At 37.7% G+C, this 19,101-nt stretch overlaps 1 protein-coding gene across 3 annotated transcripts in view; it reads right to left on the bottom strand.

Moving 5' to 3' along the window:
• The window catches only part of ELMOD1 (ELMO domain containing 1), a 118,146-nt gene that overhangs the window by 39,673 nt on the left and 59,372 nt on the right, over positions 1 to 19,101 (bottom strand). For all 3 annotated transcript variants that reach the window (XM_036258662.1, XM_036258663.1, XM_036258664.1), the window contains 3 exons: positions 18,956 to 19,053; positions 15,158 to 15,287; positions 2,514 to 2,647 (listed from right to left, as the gene is read on the bottom strand). In XM_036258662.1, coding sequence (XP_036114555.1) covers positions 2,514 to 2,647; positions 15,158 to 15,287; positions 18,956 to 19,053 — 362 coding nt within the window. The remainder of the gene's footprint in view (positions 1 to 2,513; positions 2,648 to 15,157; positions 15,288 to 18,955; positions 19,054 to 19,101) is intronic.

Genomic DNA, 19,101 nt, shown 5'->3' with positions numbered 1-19,101 from the left:
AGAACAGGAACAAGACAAGGATGCCTACTTTCGATATCTTATTTAACATAATACTGGAAGTCTTAGCCACAGCAATCAGACAGGAAGAAAAAATAAAAGGGATCCGAATGGAAAAGGAGGAAGTGAAACTGTCATTATTTGCAGATGTCATGATACTATACGTAGAAAACCCCAAATTCTCCATCAAAAATTTACTAGACTTAATAAATGAAGTTGGCAAAGTAGCATGATACAAAATTAATGTCAAGAAATTGGCGGCATTCTTATACACAAATGATGAACTCACAAAAAGAGAAACTAAAAAAACAATCCCATTTACCATCATGGCAAACAAATTAAGATACCTAGGAATAAAATTAACCAAAAAAATAAAGGACGTATTCACAGAAAACTACAGGTCATTTAAAAAAGAAATAGAGGAAGATATAAAAAAGTGGACGCACGTAACTTGTTCATGGATTGGAAGTATTAACATCATTAAAATGTCTATATTACCCAAAGCAATCAATAGATTCAATGTAACCCCCATCAAAATACCAATGACATACTTCACAGAAGACTAGAACCCAATTAAAAAATGGACCGAAGAACTAAATAGATACCTCTCCAAATGGAACATACAAGTGGCTAAGAGACATATGAAGAAATGGTCAACATCTCTAATCATTAGAGAGGTGCAAATTAAAAAAACAATGAGGTATCACCTCACACCTATCATAATGGCCACCATCAATAATTCATCAAACAACAAGTTTTGGCGAGGGTGTGTTGAAAGGGGCTCTAGTATACTGCTGGTGGGAATGCAGACTGGTGCAGCCACTATGGAAAACAATATGGTGTTACCTCAAAAAATTAAAAATTGAACTTCCATTTGACCCAGTGTGTGGGAGACTTTTTGCATGGCATCCATTTTGTTAAAATCTGCTCTGCCATCTCCTGCCCCAAGGCAGGATATCTCTGTATACAATGTTTCTGCATTCCTTTAAGTAACCATTTACTCGCTTGGCAACAAATGTTCTTGTTTTTCTGCTTCTTGCCCTATATATAGTGTGGATTTCCCCAGAATAAACGAGACTTGATCAGAACCCTGTCTTGTCTCCATTTCTTGTGTCTCTTGTCCCTCCTCATCCTCACTCCCCCTCTAGAGTTCTCGTTGCTCGACCTGCGGGACAGGTCACCAGTGATCCCACTTCTACGAATATACCCTGAGAAGTCTGAAACACCATTCAGAAAGAATATATGTACCCCCATGTTCATAGCAGCACTATTTACAATAGCTAAGATCTGGAAACAGCCCAAATGTCCATCAGTAGACGAATGAATAAATAAGCTGTGGTACATAGACACAGTGGAGTACTATGCAGCTGTAAGAAAGAAATATCTCTTATCCTTAGAGACGACATGGAGGGACCTGGAAAGTATTATCCTAAGTGAAACAAGCCAAACAGAGAAAGACAAGTATCATATGATGTCACTTATTTGTGGAATATAATGAACATAACAGTCTGAGGAACTGGGTAGTCCTAGAGACGTGGAAGTGGGGTACAGACTGACAATCCCAGAAGAGGGGGTCGGTGGGGGGAGATAAACCACAGAACTTATATATATGCATGTATGCATGAACAGTGGACATGGACAACAAAGCTGGGGATAGGGCTGGGAAGGAGGGGGAGGCACGAATCAGTGGGGGGGAAAGGAGAAACATCTGTAACAAAAATAAATAAATTAATTAAAATATATATATATATATGTGTACCCCAAGGACATGAATAACAATTTGGTAAAGGCCAAGTGAGAGGGAGGTGGGGGAAGATGGCAGTGGGCAAAGGCAGGGAAAGGGGGATTCCTGCAATAATGTCAACATGAAAAATATTTTGAATAAAAAAAAAAGAGAAACATTCTTTAAAGATGTAATTCAGCCAGTTGGAAAATAAAGTGCAATTTAACCTCCCCCTGCCACACACACAAATTTTTGATAGAACTCAGAAATTTGAATATGGACTGAACATAGAAGACACCAAGGAAACTGTTAATTTTGTTAGGTGTGATAATGGCATTTGGGTATGATAAGTACCCAAGTAAGGTAATATTGATATTTTTTAGAGCTTAAGGGTGAAATGAAGAACAGTATAAGATTTTTATTAACACGCATTTGTCCTCAAAAGCAAACATGACAAGTATTTCAAAACTTGATAATTATTGAATCTGGGTGATTAGTATAAAGGGAGTTCTTGCCAATCTTCTCTCTGTTTTTGTATATACTAAACATTTTTTATAATACAAATTTAAAATAAATAAATTTGAGATTTGCTTAAAAGAATCCATGAAGTTTGTCACATGAAAGTGTGATGGTAGCAGCTTTTCAAATGTCGTGAACCTGAATTACTTTGCCGAGATCTGGAGTTTTCTTGGAGCCTCCTTGGAAGTGGCTTTTGGAACTAATAACTCAATTTTGTCCATTCAGTATGAGGAAATCAGAACATCCCTTAAATACCCATTCTTCATTTACTTACTGCAAATTGTACAGTCCCAGGAGTCCCATTCCTCGAAAATCTGTTTTAGGATCATCACCTTGGAAACCAATTTCACACCATTGCTTAGAAATCCGAGATGCCAGCGGAGTGTTAGGCTTCAAAAATTTCCATAACTGGAGACAAGAAAGAAAATGAACCCGTGAACATACACATATATTCTTTCCTGCTGGTTCAGAGTTTTTAACTCACATCAAGAGGAACATGGCAAAAGCTGAATACATGCAAATATATTACAATGAAAGATTTGACCATTTTTCAATGATCTATGATGGCAGTTCTAAAAGTATTGTCTGAACACTCCTGGAGGAACTCTGTGACATTTTCAGAAGGTCTAAGGAGGTAAAAACTAATTCATAATAAAACTAATAGGTTATTTGCTTTTTCATTCTCATTTTCTCATGACCTGTGATGATGTCACCCATCTGAAAGCAATGGAATGGGTACTTTCATATTTTAATGTTTTAAAATATTTTCTGTTTTTAATTTCTAATCAGATATATATCTCCCAGAAAAGCTGTTTGGTGTCCTCCAAACATATATAAGAGAATAAAGGGAAGGCGAGAACAAGGAATCTTTGAGGCCATGCATTATTCATATCCTCAGAAAATGCTTATCATACTTTATAGCAAAACTTTTAATAGCATTATTAACAAAAAGAAAAATAGACAGACTTGGTTTTATTTCTTAGGGCTCACCTATAATGAGGTGAGAGTAAACATAGCTAAATAAAGGAAGGTCAGTAATGTTCATGAATAAACCTCAAAATACATTATGTTTAAATGTTACCTAAAAATGTTTCAATTATAATCAATTTTTTATTAATGAACAAATATAAATTCTAAGCACCATGTTCTTCACCGCTTAAAAAACTGGTTCTATTTTTCTAAGTTCTCTAGAAATGTAAGTTTAACTCATCATTACTTGAGAGAGAATGTGAGACACTCACAGCTATAGAAGTATGTAATGCTCTATTAGTTCTTTCTAAGAAATAGAGATGGGCATGTAAACAAATTTCCTTGTAACAATATTAATAACATTTTATATTTTTATTATAGAGACAAATACAAATGTAAAATTTCCTCATTACTATTTCGACATAGTGAAAATTCTAACTTGCTTATTCTTTGTTATATAGATTTTAAAGTTTAAGTACAACAGGAATACACAAACGCCTTGCTTTATAGTGAACTGTCACATATCTGACACAGTATAAAACAATGTTCAACCACAGGAAATACTAACAAAAAAGAGTTGTAATTCATCAAAATTATTTTAGGCACTTATCCAAAATGATGTGTTATCAAATCATACAATATTGTATCTTAGTGGCACAACCGTTAAATTCAATCTAAAGAGGTGAAGAAACTTTTCAGAGGAAAGAAAGTAAATATATCAAACTTGAAAGCAAAACATGAAACATGGGTATCAGAATCCATATAAGAATTTGCCAATGCTCTGCATTCATCAAAACAGAAAGTGTTTCTTAGTTCATCAGAAGAGTACTAAAAAATGAGAGAAATGGTCTCTTTTAAAAATTGCTTTAGGAACAGATTTAGTTACTGCCACAATGTAAAAATAAATAAAAACAAAAGGAAATATTATAAAGCTCATCACAGTCTTGTGGACAGTAATTTGAACTAATCTCAGGGCCCCACACAGTTTAAATACATCTGGTTTCATCAAGTGTGTGAAATAGAACAGCAAAAGCAGGCATTTTATTTCTACAGGTGAGTTATGGTTTAAAAAGATTTAATTTTAATAATTTCATGTATTAAGAAAGACTAGGGAAGAGGGTGTCAATGGGGGTAAAAAGGGATGACATCTGTAATACTTTCAACAATAAAGATTAAAAAAAAAAACAGACTAGATTAATGGCTAAAAAGTGTTATTTTTGTTGTTGTTGTTGTTGTTGTTAATCCTCACCTAAGAATATTTTTTCCATTGATTTTTAGAGAGAGTGGACTGGAGGTGAGGAGGGTGAGAGACAGAGAGAGGGAGAAACATTGATGTGAGAGACACATCAATTAGTTGCCTCTTCTAGGAATGGAACCTGCAACCCAGGTGATGCCTTTGACTGGAAATTGAACACAGCACCCTTCGGTGCATGGGCCGGGGCTCTAAGCACTGAGAAGACAGACCACGGCAAAAAAAAAAAAGTGTTCTTTTTAAAAATATTTATTTATTTTTGTTACAGATGTTTCTCCCATTCCGCCACTGATTCCCATTTACCCTTGCCTATCCGCCCTGTCCCCAGCTTTTTTGTCGATGTCCATTGTTCATGCATACATGCATATAAGTTCTGTGGTTTATCTCTCCCTCCCCCTCTTCTGGAGATTGTCAGTTTGTACCCCACTTCCACGTCTCTAGGACTACCCAATTCCTCAGACTGTTATGTTCATTATATTCCACAAATAAGTGAGATCATATGATACTTGTCTTTCTCTGTTTGGTTTGTTTTGCTTAGGATAATATTTTCCAGGTCCCTCCATATCATCTCAAAGGATTAGAGATATTTCTTTCTTACAGCTGCATAGTACTCCACTGTGTCTATGTACCATAGCTTTTTTATCCATTCGTCTACTGACAGACATTAGGGCTGTTTCCAGATCTTAACTATTGTAAATAGTGCTGCTACAAAGATGGGGGTACATATATTCTTTCTGATTGGTGTTTCAGGATTCTTAGGGTAAAATCATAGAAGTGGGATCACTGGGTCAAATGGAAGTTCAATTTTTAATTTTTTGAGGTAACACTATATTGTTTTCCATAGTGGTTGCACCAGTCGGCTTTTCTACCAGCAGTGTACTAGAGTCCCATTTTCTCCACACTCTCAACAACACTTGTTGTTTGATGATTTTTTGATGACGGCCATTCTGACAGGTGTGAGTGAGGTGATACCTCAGTGTTGTTTTAATTTGCATCTTTCTGATGATTCGTGATATTGAGCATTTCTTCATATGTCTCTTAGCCATTTGTATGTCCTGTTTGGAGAGGTGTCCCTCTGCCCATTTTTAAATTGGGTTCTTTGTCTTCCTTTTGTTGAGTTGTATGAGCACTCTCTATATATTGGAAATTAACCCCTCATCTGATGTATCATTGGCAATGATGCTCTCCCATAGAGTGGGTGGCCTATCCACATTGGTGGTTGTTTCTTTTCTGTGCAGAAACTTCTGAGTTCGATGTAGTCCCATGCGTTCATTTTCTCCTTTGTTTCTGTTGTCTTAGGTGATGTATCAGTGAAAATTCTGCTGCATGAAATTTTGTTGCCTACATTTTCTTCTAAGATTTTTATGGATTCATGAGTCATATTTAAGTCTTTTATCCATTTTGAGTTTATTCTTGTGTATGATATAAATTGATGGTCTAGTTTCATTTTTTTGCATGAGCTGTCTCTAATTTTCCCAACACCATTTATTAAAGAAGCTATCTTTACTCCACTGTATGCTCTTGCTACCTTTGACAAATATTAATTGAGTATATTGTCTGGGGTCTATTTCTGGGTTCTCTATTCTTTTCCATTGATCTATCTGCCTGTTCTTGTGCCAGTACCAGGCTGTTTTGATTACAGTGGCTTTATACTATAACCTGAAATCTGGTAATGTGATCCCTCCAACTTTGTTCTTCTTTTTCAAGATTGTTGTGGTTATTCGAGGTTTTTTTTGGTTCCATATGACCTTTTGAAGTATTTGTTCTAGTTCTATGAAGTATGTCGTTGGTATTTTGATGGGGATTTCATTGAATCTATTAATTGCTTTGGGTAATATGGACATTTTATATGATGTTAATTCTTCCGATCCATGAACAAGGTATGTGCTTCCACTTTTTTATATCTTCCTCTATTTCTTTTTTCAATTGACCTCTAGTTTTCTGCGAATAGGTTATTTCTTTGGTTAAGTTTATTCCTAGGTATCTTAATTCTTTTGCCATGATGGTAAATGGGATTGTTTTTTTTTTTTTTTTTAGTTTCTCTTTCTGTGAGTTCATCATTGGTGTATAAGAATGCCATCTATTTCTTGATGTTAATTTTGTATCCTGCTTCTTTGCCAAATTCATTTATTAAGTCTACTAAATTTCTGATGGAGTCTTTGGGATTTTCTCCATATAGTATCATTTCATCTGCGAATAATGACAGTTTCACTTTCTCCTTTCCAATTTAGATCCCTTTCATTTTTTCTTCATGTCTGATTGCTGTGGCTAGGACTTCCAGTACTATGTTAAATAAGAGTGACAAAAGTGGGCATCCTTGTCTAGTTCCTGTTCTTAAGGGGAATGCTTTCAGTTTCTGCCCATTGAGTATAATGTTGGCTGTAAGTCTTTTATGTATGGCCTTTATTATGTCGAGATATGATCCCTGTATTCCCAGATTACTGAGCGTTTTTATCAAAAATGGGTGCTGGATTTTGTTGAATGCTTTTTCAGCATCTATAGATATGATCATATGATTTTTATCTTACATTTTGTTTATGTGGTGTATCACACTTATTGACTTGCAAATATTGTACTAGCCTTGCATCCCTGGGATGAATCCTACTTTATCATGGTAAATAATTTTTTTGATGTATTGCTGGATTCGATTTGCTAGTATTTTGTTCAGGATTTTGGCATCTATATTCATCAGGAATATTGACCTGTAGTTTTCTTCTTTGTAGTGTCTTTTTCTGATTTTGGAATTAGGATTATGTTGGCCTAATAAAACTAGTTTGGAAGTCTTCCTTCTTCTTGAATATTTTGAAAAAGTTCAAGGGGAATGGGTATTAGTTATTATTTGAATTTTTGGTAAAATCCCCTCGTGAAGCTGTTTGGGCCTGGGCTTTGGTTGCTGGGAGAGTCTTGATTACATCTTCTATTTCTTTTGTTGTTATTAGGCTGTACAAGTTTTCTCTTTCTTCCCGATTCAGTTTTGGGAGACTATGTGTTTCTAGAAATTTGTCCATTTCCCTTAGATTGTCAAATTTGTTGCCGTATAATTGTTCATAATATTTGTTAACAGTCCTTTGTATTTCTGTGGTGTCAGTTATTATTTCTCATCTTTCATATCTGATTTTGTGGCTTTGGCTTCTCTCTCTTTGTTTCTTGGTGAGTCTAGCTAACAGTCCACCAATCTTGTTTATCATTGCAAAGAATCAGCTCTTTGTTTCCTTGATCCTTTGAATTGATTTTTTGGTCTCCACGTCATTTATTTCTGCTCTAATCTTTACTATTTCCTTCCTTCTACTAGCTCTTCCTTCTACTGGCTTCTTTCTCTTTGCGTTCCAATAATTTAGGTTGTGAGGTTAGATAATCTATTAGATATTTTTCTTGCTTCTTGAGGTAGGCCTGTAGTGCTATGAAATTCTCTCTCAGAACTGCTTTTGCTGCATCCCATTGATTTTGTGTTGTGGTGTGTTCATTTTCATTGGTTTACAGGAATTTTTAAATTTCTTCCTTGATCTCCATGGTCACCCATTCATTGTTCAATAACATCCTATTTAGCCTCCATGTGTCAAATGTCTTTGCATGTTCTTGTTGCAATTGATTTCTATGTTTTTGCCATTGTGATCTGAGAAGATGCTTGGTATGATTTCAATCTTCTTGAATTTGTAGAGATTTAGTTTGTGCCCTAATATGTGGTCTATCTTTGAGAATGTCATATCTGCACTTGAGAAAAATGTGAATTCCCTTGTTTTGGGGTGTAATTCTCTGTAGATAACTATTAAATCCATTTGATCTAGTGCTTCATTTAGAGTCTCTGTTTCCTTGTTAATGTTTTGTCTAGATGATCTATCCAGTGATATCAGTGGGGTGTTGAAGTCCCCTGCTATGATTGTATTGCTGTTGATTTCTCCTTTGAAGTCCTCCAGAAGTTTAATATATGTTGGTGCTTCTATGTTGGGTGCATATATGTTTATCAAGGTTATATTTTCCTTTTGGATAGATTCTTTCAATATTATGTAGTAGCCTTCTTTGTCTCTAGTTATGGCCTTCATTTTGAAATCTACTTTATCAGATATGAGTATTTCTACCCCAGTTTTTGTTTTGTTTTTGTTTTTGCTTTTTGTTTACTTGAAAGATTTTTTCCGATCCCTTTACTTTCAACCTATGTGAGTCTTTTGTTGTGAGGTGGGTCTCTTGTAAACAACATATATGTGAGTCATGCTTTCTTATCCAGTCAGCTACTCTGTCTTTTTGTCAGAGGATTCAAACAATTTATATGTAAGGTGATAATTGATATGTACTTATTTATTGCCATTTTTGTTTAATGTGGTTCTATTTTTCTTCCTATTCCTTCTACTAATTACAGCAGTCCTTTTAGCATATTTTACAGTGCTGGTTTGGTGTTAAAATATTCCCTTAGCCCCTTTATGTCTGGAAAGCTCTTTATTTGAACTTCTATTTTGAATGTTAACCTTGCTGGATACAGTAGTCTTAGATTCAGATCCTTGTTTTTCATGACCTTGATTACTTCATGCCACTCTCTTCTGGCCTGTAGTGTTTCTTGTGAGAAGTCAGCTGAGAGCCTTATGGGGTTTCCTTTGTAGCTAACCTGTTGTTCATCTCTTGCTGCCTTTAGGATTCTCTCTTTGTCTTTAATTTTTGGCATTTTGATTACTATGTGTCTTGGTGTAGGCCTGTTTGGGTTCTTCTTACTTGGGGCTCTCTGTGCTTCTTGAACTTGAATGCCTTCTTCCTTTACCAAGTTAAGAAAGTCACTGTTTCTTCAAATATACTCTCTAACCCTTGCCCATTTTCTTCTTCTTCAGGAACTCCTATTATGTGAATGTTATTACATTTTCAGTTGTCCTATAGTTCTCTTAAGCCATCTCCCTGTTTTTTTAATTGATTTTTCCTTTTGGTTTTCTGATTGGTTGAGTTTTTTCTACCCTGTCTTCTAATTCACTGATCCGGTCCTAAGCTTCCTCTACTCTGCTGGTTAGTCCTTCCAATGTGTTCTGAATTTCTGCTATGTCATTCTTCATTTCCACTTGGGTGGTTTTCAATGTTTCTATATCTTTACTCATGGTGCTGATGTCCTTACTCATGCTGTTGAGCTTTCTCAAGATCATGGCTCTGAACTCTACCTCTAGTAATTTGCTTAGCTGTATTTCATTGATCTCATCTTCGATAGAGTTCTCTTGTTGTTTCATTTGGGATTTGTTTCTTTGTCTCACCATTTTGGCTATCTCAGTGGGTTTTGGAGCCTGCCAAATTTTTCCTGTGTGTGTTGATGTTTTGCTGTTTATGGCTCCCTTTACTGGGTTTGGATGGCCCTGGACGGGCCCAGGTTAAACACCACTGTTAAGTTTTACTTTCCTGGGTCTATTTGCAAGCCCAGAAAAGGTTCAGTCATCCTCCAGCTTTTTCCTGGACGCTACTCGTCTCAGTTCCTCAGTACCTTGGAATGTATCCCTGGTGTTCTGTGTAAGAAGTTTTCTAGAGGGTGAGATAGATGCTGGTTGTTAATGAGCCTCAATTTGCATTTCTTTGCCTCCCCTGGGAAAGGCTGAATCTCTGACGGGGGAGCTGCTGCTTTTCCCCACAGCTCTGGGAACGAGCACACTGGCCACTGTCCTTTGTGGCCACAACTCAGCAAAAACTCTGAGTGCCCTCCAAATCCCAGGTGTCCCCACAGAGTTCCTGCCCAGTCTGCCCTCCCTCTGCCTTAGCCCCCAGGTGAGTGTCTGTGGCTATTTTAGCACTCTGACCGGGCTCTCTTCGCTGTGGAGTGGGATTGGTCATTATTCCCCAAGGTCGCTGCTCACTGCTACGACTGCTGATGTCTGTGGGCTCCCAGCCCTCCACCCTCTCATGCCTCCACAGATCCTACCAGTGTCCCTGGTTATATGGTCCTGTCCTGCTGCTTTTCTGTTCCTTTTTTTGAGGATTTGTGTTTATTTAAGTGGTAATTCCCATTTGGATCTGGGAGATCATCTGTGTAGCTTCCATTCCCTCCGCCTCCATTTTCACATCCTCTATGCCTATCTTGTGTGCAGCTAGGTCCAACAAGCCTCTTTGATGCCCCCACACTCTGCAGGTCCTGCAGGTATCTGGATTGCACAGTCCCTTTGGGGACCTGGCTCTATGGCTATCTATGGGTTGCTGGGTTGCACCGGCTTCTATGGTGCTTCAGCACCCCGCAGATCTCATGGGAAACTGGATCGCACTGTCCCTGCTGGGTCGCAAAGGCCTCTCTGGTGCTTCAGAACCCTGCAGGTCCCATTGGTAACTAGATCACACAGTCGCTGCTGTGTTGCACAGGCCTCTCTGGTGCCCCCACACCCCACAGGTCCTGCGGGTAGGCAGCTGGTTCACACCAGTTCCTCTTGGTCTCTGGCTTCCCACTGCTTTTGTGGGCTGCTGAGTTGCACAGGCCGCTCTGGTGCCCCCACACCCCACAGGTCCTGTGGGTAGGCAGCTGGTTTGCACCAGTCTCTCTGGGGCTCCGGCTTCCCACTGCTCTTGTAAGCTGCTGGACTGCACAGGCCTCTGTGGAGCCCCAGGTCCTGCTGCTGGCAGCTGGGGAGTGCTCCTGCCCCATGGGGCTCAACTCCTGCTCAGCTTTTGCTGTACTTTTTGGGGATGGGTCTCGGCTGCTGGTCTGTGCTTCTGTTGCCTGGGGATGGATGTCTCCTCCCCAGCCTCTGTTGCTGGGGGTATATCTTGACTCTGATCAAGCTGCTACTGTGGGGGATAGTGCTGTGCTCCCAGCTGTATGCGGCTTCTGCAACTAGCACCTTGGCAGCTCTGCTACTGTGCAATAGACTGTGTTGACACAGGGTGTCCACTAGTCTCATGGTACCAGGTGTGCTGATGGGTTCAGGTTGCTGGGCCCTGGCTGCTCCCACTGCCGCCTCCTAGGGAAGACCCAGGATCTTCCAAAATGGTGGGACCTCCCCCCTGCACAGGGAGAAGCGCCCTGTAGAGCCACTTACCAAGGTAGCTGGCTGCTCCCATCCACAGCACAGGAACCTTCTGCTCCGCATCTCTGCACTGCATGAGTTTGGTCGTCCACCTTCATATCCACTCACACTCTCTCACACACTCACCCTCCCTCCAGTCCTGCCTGCCTCCATCTTCTGAAGAATGTCTCAAAAGTGTTCTTAATTAAGTTCTTAATCTTATCTGCTTTAATAAGGGTTGCTTTATTGGTAAATGAAAGTTTATTAGGCTAAAATACTTATATGAAGTGCTAACGTGTACGTTTTCTGTAAAAATACTTAAATTACTGATTCTCTTCTGAGAGTCTCATCCTTGAAAAAATTTAGGGTAAGAGGCGGGTACCTCTGAGCGGACCAGGTCATTTCTTGCACATTTGAAGCCGACTAGAAATCTGCGCTAAGGTGATGAGCATCTCGTCGGGGCCTCTGAGGAGTCCAGCTGTCTAAGACTGTGCTACTAGGAGTAGAGTTATTCAAAGGTACCTGTCAAGTACAGGAGACCAGAGCTAAAGGGTGATTCCTGTGGCAGATGACAAGCTACAATGTGAAAGCTGCTGAATCAGAATATTATCAAGGCCCATGTTCTGTTTAATTCTATTCTCTTTGCACTGAGCCTTTACTGCAAGCTTATTTGAACACTCTGCCTTGTCTCAGGTCTGCTGCAGAACAGAATGGGCAAGGCATCCATCCATTCATCCCAAAGCGGCTTTTCACTGAGGCTACCTTGAGACTATCTCTTCCCATTAGGAGAGCATCTTTTAATTCTGGGTTTATATTTTTTCTATTAAGTCATGAATCCCCCTAGAACTTCATCTTTATTATTAATCTGGTTAAAATGTTTAATAGAAATGTCTATTTGAACAATTCATATGAACTGTGCTATGTGAATATAAAGTGATATTATACAGTTTCATTCCAGCCTATGTCTAAATTATCATAAAATTCAGATTTTAATTTTTATCCTACAAGTAGAAACACTGATAATGGTCTCCTATGTTCAAATAAGTGCTCAAATCAAAGCACTTATACAATACAGCAATTATAATAAAGCTTCTAAACCAGGAGTTGGCAAAGTGTCTATAAAGGGCCAGACAGTGAATACTTCAGGCTTTGGTGGCCATATGGTCATTGCTACAACGACTTCATTTTGCCAGTGTAGTACAAAAGCAGCCACAGATGATACATGAACAAATGAATGGATGTGTTCCAACAAACTTTATTTACAAAAATGAGTGGCTGGCCAGATTTGCTGTCCCCAGCTTTAAACAATTTTATAAAGTAGGTATCAAGGATACTCACTTTAAAGATGAAGAACCCTGAGCTCAGTCAGTTAAATGCACACCATGGTCCTCTGGAAATACAAATGGGAACAAGGCATGGTGTCCCCCTCAAGAGGTGGTGCAGTACAGTAGTGTAGAGCTTGTTCTGACTATGTGAGCTTGGGTGGTCACTAACTGCCCAGCCTCAGTTTCCTTACTTGAAAAATGGGGATAATACCAATATCTAATCATAAGATTATTATAACACTTACTGATATGTTTGACACATACTAAACACTCAATGAATGTTTTATTATTAGTGCTTTTATTATCATACTTGCGATTTGAATAAACTGAAGATGTACAATTTGAATACACCCCACTCCTAAGTTTGCTTGAGGAGGCAAGAAAAGATGTCTAAATGCAATAAATAAGGACTTTAAAAAACCAAGCAGCTTTTGCTGTGAAAATAATGGGCAACAGAGGGAACAGCATGAGCAAATGCCTGGGCACAGGGGATGGCACAGCCTATCTGGGTCAGGATGAATGGCAGGGCATAGTGGAAATATGCTGTAGATGATGGGGATACAGCAAAGATAGCTTAAAGAAATAAATTGGAGGGTTCAAAGTGCATGCTAAGATGCATGGGCTTTCTTCCTACTGTTAGACATAGGAAACCTGAAGTTTTTAGCCTAGAGAATAATGTGACTAGATAATCCCTCTAGGGGTGTTTCAGGAGATGGGAGGGAAGATGAGTTAGTGGCCCAAGTTGGAGATAATGGCGAGAATAAGGCAGGGGGCATAGAAAATATTTGAGAAGTATTTGTGAGGAGCTCTATAGTAAGAATTAGTAAGTTTTGTAAATGCATAGTACCCCTCCGATTCGATTGCAAGCCACATAAGGGTAGAAAAGATGTCTTTCCTTAAAGTGCCTAACACAGTACTGGACAGTCTTGGCTTTATAATTTGCTTGCTATGTGAATCAGAGCCTGGACTAAAATGCTTGTAGTTTACTCACCTCTAAAGTAAAGGTAACAACCATCACTTTCCTCACATCTTATAGCGGTGACAATAAACAATGATGACACATACATACTCAAATCATGACCACAGATAAGTCATATCAGAAAAGTTCTTGACATGCATTGGATGAACTACAGTAATTCATGTATTCACCCATACTTACTAAAAAAAACTTATGTGCCAACACTTACAACAGATCAGCTAAGAAGGTATAAAGCAAGACCCCAAATGTTGATTCAGTGGGCATCTCAGCCATGCTAATGAATTATGCAGTTTGTTAATTATACCACCTCATTTTTCTTTCATTTACCTCTTATCTCCCACTTTGAGCTTTTTTATTGAACTCAACTACCTTTATTAGAAATGGAAAAAATAAGGCAATAAAAAGAGGTGAAGCTCAGTCAGTGGCCTTACTAAAATTAAGCAGAGAGAAAGAGAAGGAGAAAATCTATTGCTAAGAATGAGGTTTCTTTAATTTTTAATGATTTACAACAGATCTAGCACTAATTAATACAGACAAATGAGTCATTCGCTTAAGTACTTACACAAAAACACACACACTTCTTCACAAAAGAACACAACAGGATACATTTATAAAATTACATTTTCTATTGACATTTTCCAATAAAATAAAGTTAAGGTAGCTAAACAAAATGTTTACTTCCAATTTTGTTACTGCCTTTTAGAATTTTAGGCACTGCTCTGGATATGGGGAACACAAAGGTGACTAAGACATGGGCACTGAACTTGTTGGTAAAGCTACTTTTCTTGATGGTTCAGATGTTGGAGGTAAATATTTCATTGGAAAATTCATGTGAGCATTTAGGTAAAAAGCCAATTTTCTTCTGTAATTTGAGAAAGCATCAGAGGTGGTTTCTGTGGGCTTTCACACTGAGCTCAAGTTGAGATTGTTTAACTGTGCTGAGAGCCAACAGGAGAAATAGCATTCCTTAAAGAGTGACCTGGGATTTCCTTTTATGACTTCTAATAGACATTAAAGAATATGAGGTTGGTTCCTGCTTCAGCAATAGCTCTCTTGGGAAATTACCCAAGACCTTAATGATGATTATTTATTCATGTAACTTGAAGACTATTAGAAGAGGAAGTGAAGGTTTATATCTGGTGTATTAAAATTGCTGGAAGACTAATATGCAATTATAAATACTTCTGGCTGTCAAACTAAAACCTTAGCAATCTTATATGATCTGATGGTGGATTATGGAAGATGTTACCTCAAAGCACTGAATTTTGAGTTTGGAAATGAAGACAAATTTTAAATCAACCTTTAGAACTATTCATCTGAGATGTTTTCTAAATTCACTTCAGAAAATGGATGCTTTTCAGGATATTGTGCCTATCACACAAGAGGCGCTTGGCAAACATTAACTAACCTAAGTGAGGGCCTGAAATGTGTTGGAGGACTGACCTTCAGAAGCATTTCCTCGTGTTGGGAGTTATCAGAATCATAGGGTTCTCTGCGCAGTTTCTCCACATCTGCAATAAGATTTCTGTACCCAACGATCTGCAGAAGGCAAGCCTGAAGAGAGATTCCCAACCTATGGTGTTCAAAAATAAACACACATGAAGGAAAGCAAAACATACTTTGTTCACTTGATGTAAGCACAAAAGAGTTTTCCTATGAAAATTGCCCAAATAGGACCTATCTAACAGAAGCACAGTTTCTAACTGAAGCTGCATGGACAGTTGTAGAACTTGGCTAAAACTTACCTCTCATTCTGGCCATAAGCCATGTTGCAACAATGTGGCTTAAAAAACAACAAAGCTCTTTATGCAGGTGACTTGTGAGATGTAGAAAATATAGGTCATAATGGGTTCTTAGGGATCATTTAGCCCCCACTAGTGGGTATATTAGAACACTTCAGAAGGTGGTGTGTGTGTGTGTATTTAGAGACAGAGACAGAGGGAGAAATAGTCCTTAGGAGCTTAGGAGTAAAAAAGTTTCAAAATGACAACAGCTCTGCTTGGGAGCATTTCTGACATATAGCCAATGCCAAGAGAAAGAATTCACTACTTTATAAGATTTCCTATTCCCTTCCAACTTCTCTAGTTGTCTGAACACTTTTCTTAAGGCTAAAACAAAATCTACTTTCCTTATCACCAAGTGGTTAAAATTCTGTTCTCTGAGCAAATGTATTTCCACCTTACCCCTAACGTGCCTATTTATTTTAAGATAGTGATTCTTTGTTCCAGTCTCATCTCCAGGGTTTAAAAAAAATCTCCTGTTCCTTTAATTCCTTCTTATGCAACATGGTTTTCAGTTGCTTTACTCTCTTGCTGGGTCATCTCTGAATGTACACTGTTTAACAACCCCATTACAACATATCAGTGGAACAAAAAATAGGCAAGCAGGACACACAGAGAATCATTACTTCCTGTGATCTGAATGCTGTTTTTCTCTCCTAAACCTGGAAGGTAAAATAGGGTCTCTTTAAGCAGTAACATAATATTACAATTTTATTAAACAGATGGCTAACTAACCACCAAGATTCTTTTTTCATATAAACTTCTGTCACATAATTATTCTCCTACATTTTTTTATGGCAATTTAAAATCTAAAGGTAGTATTTCACATTGATGTATTCCTGTTAAATTCTTTACGGTTATTAGCTTTTGGGGTTCAAAATAGTTGAACATTGGCAATTTCATACGATTTAACCCGAGTTACTCTCCGGTATATTTGTACTACTAATTCACTCACTAAATTTGAATATTTTTCTTGTTGTGGTGGTCATTAAAATCATGATGACAGTGGCATCATCATCTTTTTATGGGGTCAGGAGGTCAGAGAAATAAGATGTATAGAACGTTTTAAGACTAAAGTTGAGGGCAATAGAGAATTATGATTTAGGATTGTATACTTACTCCAAACATAGAGGGTAGTATCAGAAAACCCAGAATACCAAACATAAATAAAATTGAATGATCAATTAAATGCCCTTGTTACTACAGAACTGAAAAACCAAATCAGATATTTTAACATAAGAAAAGTGAACAGTGCAACTGGTCACCCAGGAAACCACTGCAGTACTGAAAAGAGTTAATTTTGAGGGAAAGAAGAGAGTGAGAGAAATGAAAGAACAGGGAGCAAGAGAAGCCAGTTCAGTTTTTACTGTAGTAATTCTTAATGCATAAGCAACACTTGAAAAAAATGTAATTAAAGCAAAGTGAGGTTAATAGTAGTAGTGGCTTGATAAATTATAAAATATTTCCCCTAGCCTTCTCTATTTCTTCTCTCCCTCCCACCCAGAAAATTATTGAAATAATAAAAAAAAAATCACTTTTGTCCATGTCAATCTGGGGGGAAAAGTATCAAAATTAATATAGAGATGTAAAAATGCAATCTAATACCTATAAGGATTTTTTTCCTAAAGGAAATCAAAAGAATAGATGGCAAGGAAATGCTCTTCAATGAAATATATATCTTTCATAGAAGAGACAGAAAAGATTTGTTATTAAATCTAATCCAATCTCTAAATATGATTATAGATCTCATGCATAATATATACCTCATGCATAATAGTAGTGTTGAATTTTTTATTCAACTTAATTTAAAATAAAGTACCTTATTGTCACCTCAGAGAAATATATGTCAAAAGGTTTCAAAAAGACATTTACTACATTATTGAACTACCTTCAACAGCTGAATAAGAAAAAGGCAGCTAATTAGCTGGTATCTGCACAAGAATGCTGTGGAAATGGAGTTTTGTGATGAGCCCCAATTAGCTAGTACCTAGATTCCCTCCAAGAGACAGACATTGCAAAGTAAACTTTGAAATCCCCTTGACTAAAGCTCCCTGTCTTTGGCAACAAAAGCCTTTCTTAGTGACATCTGAAGTTCTCTTGCATATCTAAAAGACAGCTTAATTATTACCTGCCTAAACTGTCTCTAAATATATCTGCATGCAGAAATTATTCTACCCAACATTCTTTTTTAAAAAAAATTTTATTTATTTATTTGTGTTTGTTACAGATGTTTCTCATTTTCCCTTCATTGACACCCTCCTCCCCTTACCCCCCACCCCATCTCCAGCTTTGTTGTCTATGTTCATTGGTCATGCATACATGCATGTAAGTTCTATGGTTTATCTCCTCCCCCACAAACTCACTCCTCCTCTGAGGCTTGTCAGTCTGTACCCCACCTCCATGTCTCTGGGTTAATTTTGTTCAGCAGTTTGTTTAGTTCATTATATTTCACAAATAAGTGAGATCATGTGAATATTTGTCTTTCTTTGCTTGGCTTGTTGTGCTTAGCATAATACTCTGTAGGTCCTTCCATGCCATCTCAAAGGATAAGGGATCTTTCTTTCTTACAGCTGCATAGTATTCCATTGTGTACATGTACCACAGCTTTTAATCCACTCATCTACTGATGGACACTTGTCTACCCAATATTCTTAGCCCAATTTTTTACTGAAAAATTCCTGTTCCAAATGGAAAAAATAAAGCTAATTTTAAATGTCATGTACATTGCTAAATGCATTTTAATACTTCCAAATGAGATGAAAGTTCTAAAGGCTTCATATAAAAACCAGGTCTCCCTCCCACACATGCCAATCTTCTTTTTTCTTTATTTCTATTTTCTTTCTTTCTTTCCTTCTTTCTTTCTTTCCTTTTTGGTTTAAAACAACACAAATTTATTATTTTGCAGCTATGTCAGAACTGTAAGGTCTAAAGTCTGATATAGGTTCCCTGGGCTAAAAGGAAGGTGTTCATGCCTGTCCTCTTGACAAGCGGGTAGAAACTATCTCCAGGAATTTCAACCTGTCATGAAATGATGGAGCAGAATCAGCTTGGACACATTTACAACGTGAACTTTTACTGTACTGTAAAACACAGGCGTTGCCTGGGGTGACTGCTGATGAATGGGCTCCCTTTATTTCAGCTGATATCGGAGGCATCCATCATATTTCTTACATTTGTTGCATCTCAAAAAATTAGCATAGGTCACAACAAAGTACAAAGATACTATTTAAAAATATAAAAAAGGCATCTTTTTTCTTTATTCTTCATCTGAAAGTCAAAACATTGCAGATGGATGGTTGGGGATTGGGAAGGTGAATAGATTGAGAGAGAGAGAGAGAGAGAGAGAGAGAGAGAGAGAGAGAGAGAGAGAGAGACTGAGAGAGCAAGCATGTTATAGAAATAATAAATATGTAGCCATGACTTATGTCTGTATTTACAAAATAACAAACATAATTCTTACTGTGGATTTATGTCGGGGTTGATTTTTTTCAGTTCCATGATGTCTTCTATAGTTTTTTCAATAGCATCAAGGTGAACAGTCACTGAAGTCTGCAACAGCTAGAAAACATGTTTCGATCATTTCCCCTGTCACAAACATCAGCAGCT

The sequence above is a fragment of the Molossus molossus genome, unplaced genomic scaffold (genome assembly GCF_014108415.1).
Source record: "Molossus molossus isolate mMolMol1 unplaced genomic scaffold, mMolMol1.p scaffold_m16_p_13, whole genome shotgun sequence".
Taxonomy (NCBI): Eukaryota; Metazoa; Chordata; class Mammalia; order Chiroptera; family Molossidae; genus Molossus; species Molossus molossus.
This window is presented reverse-complemented; position numbering and strand designations above follow the sequence as displayed.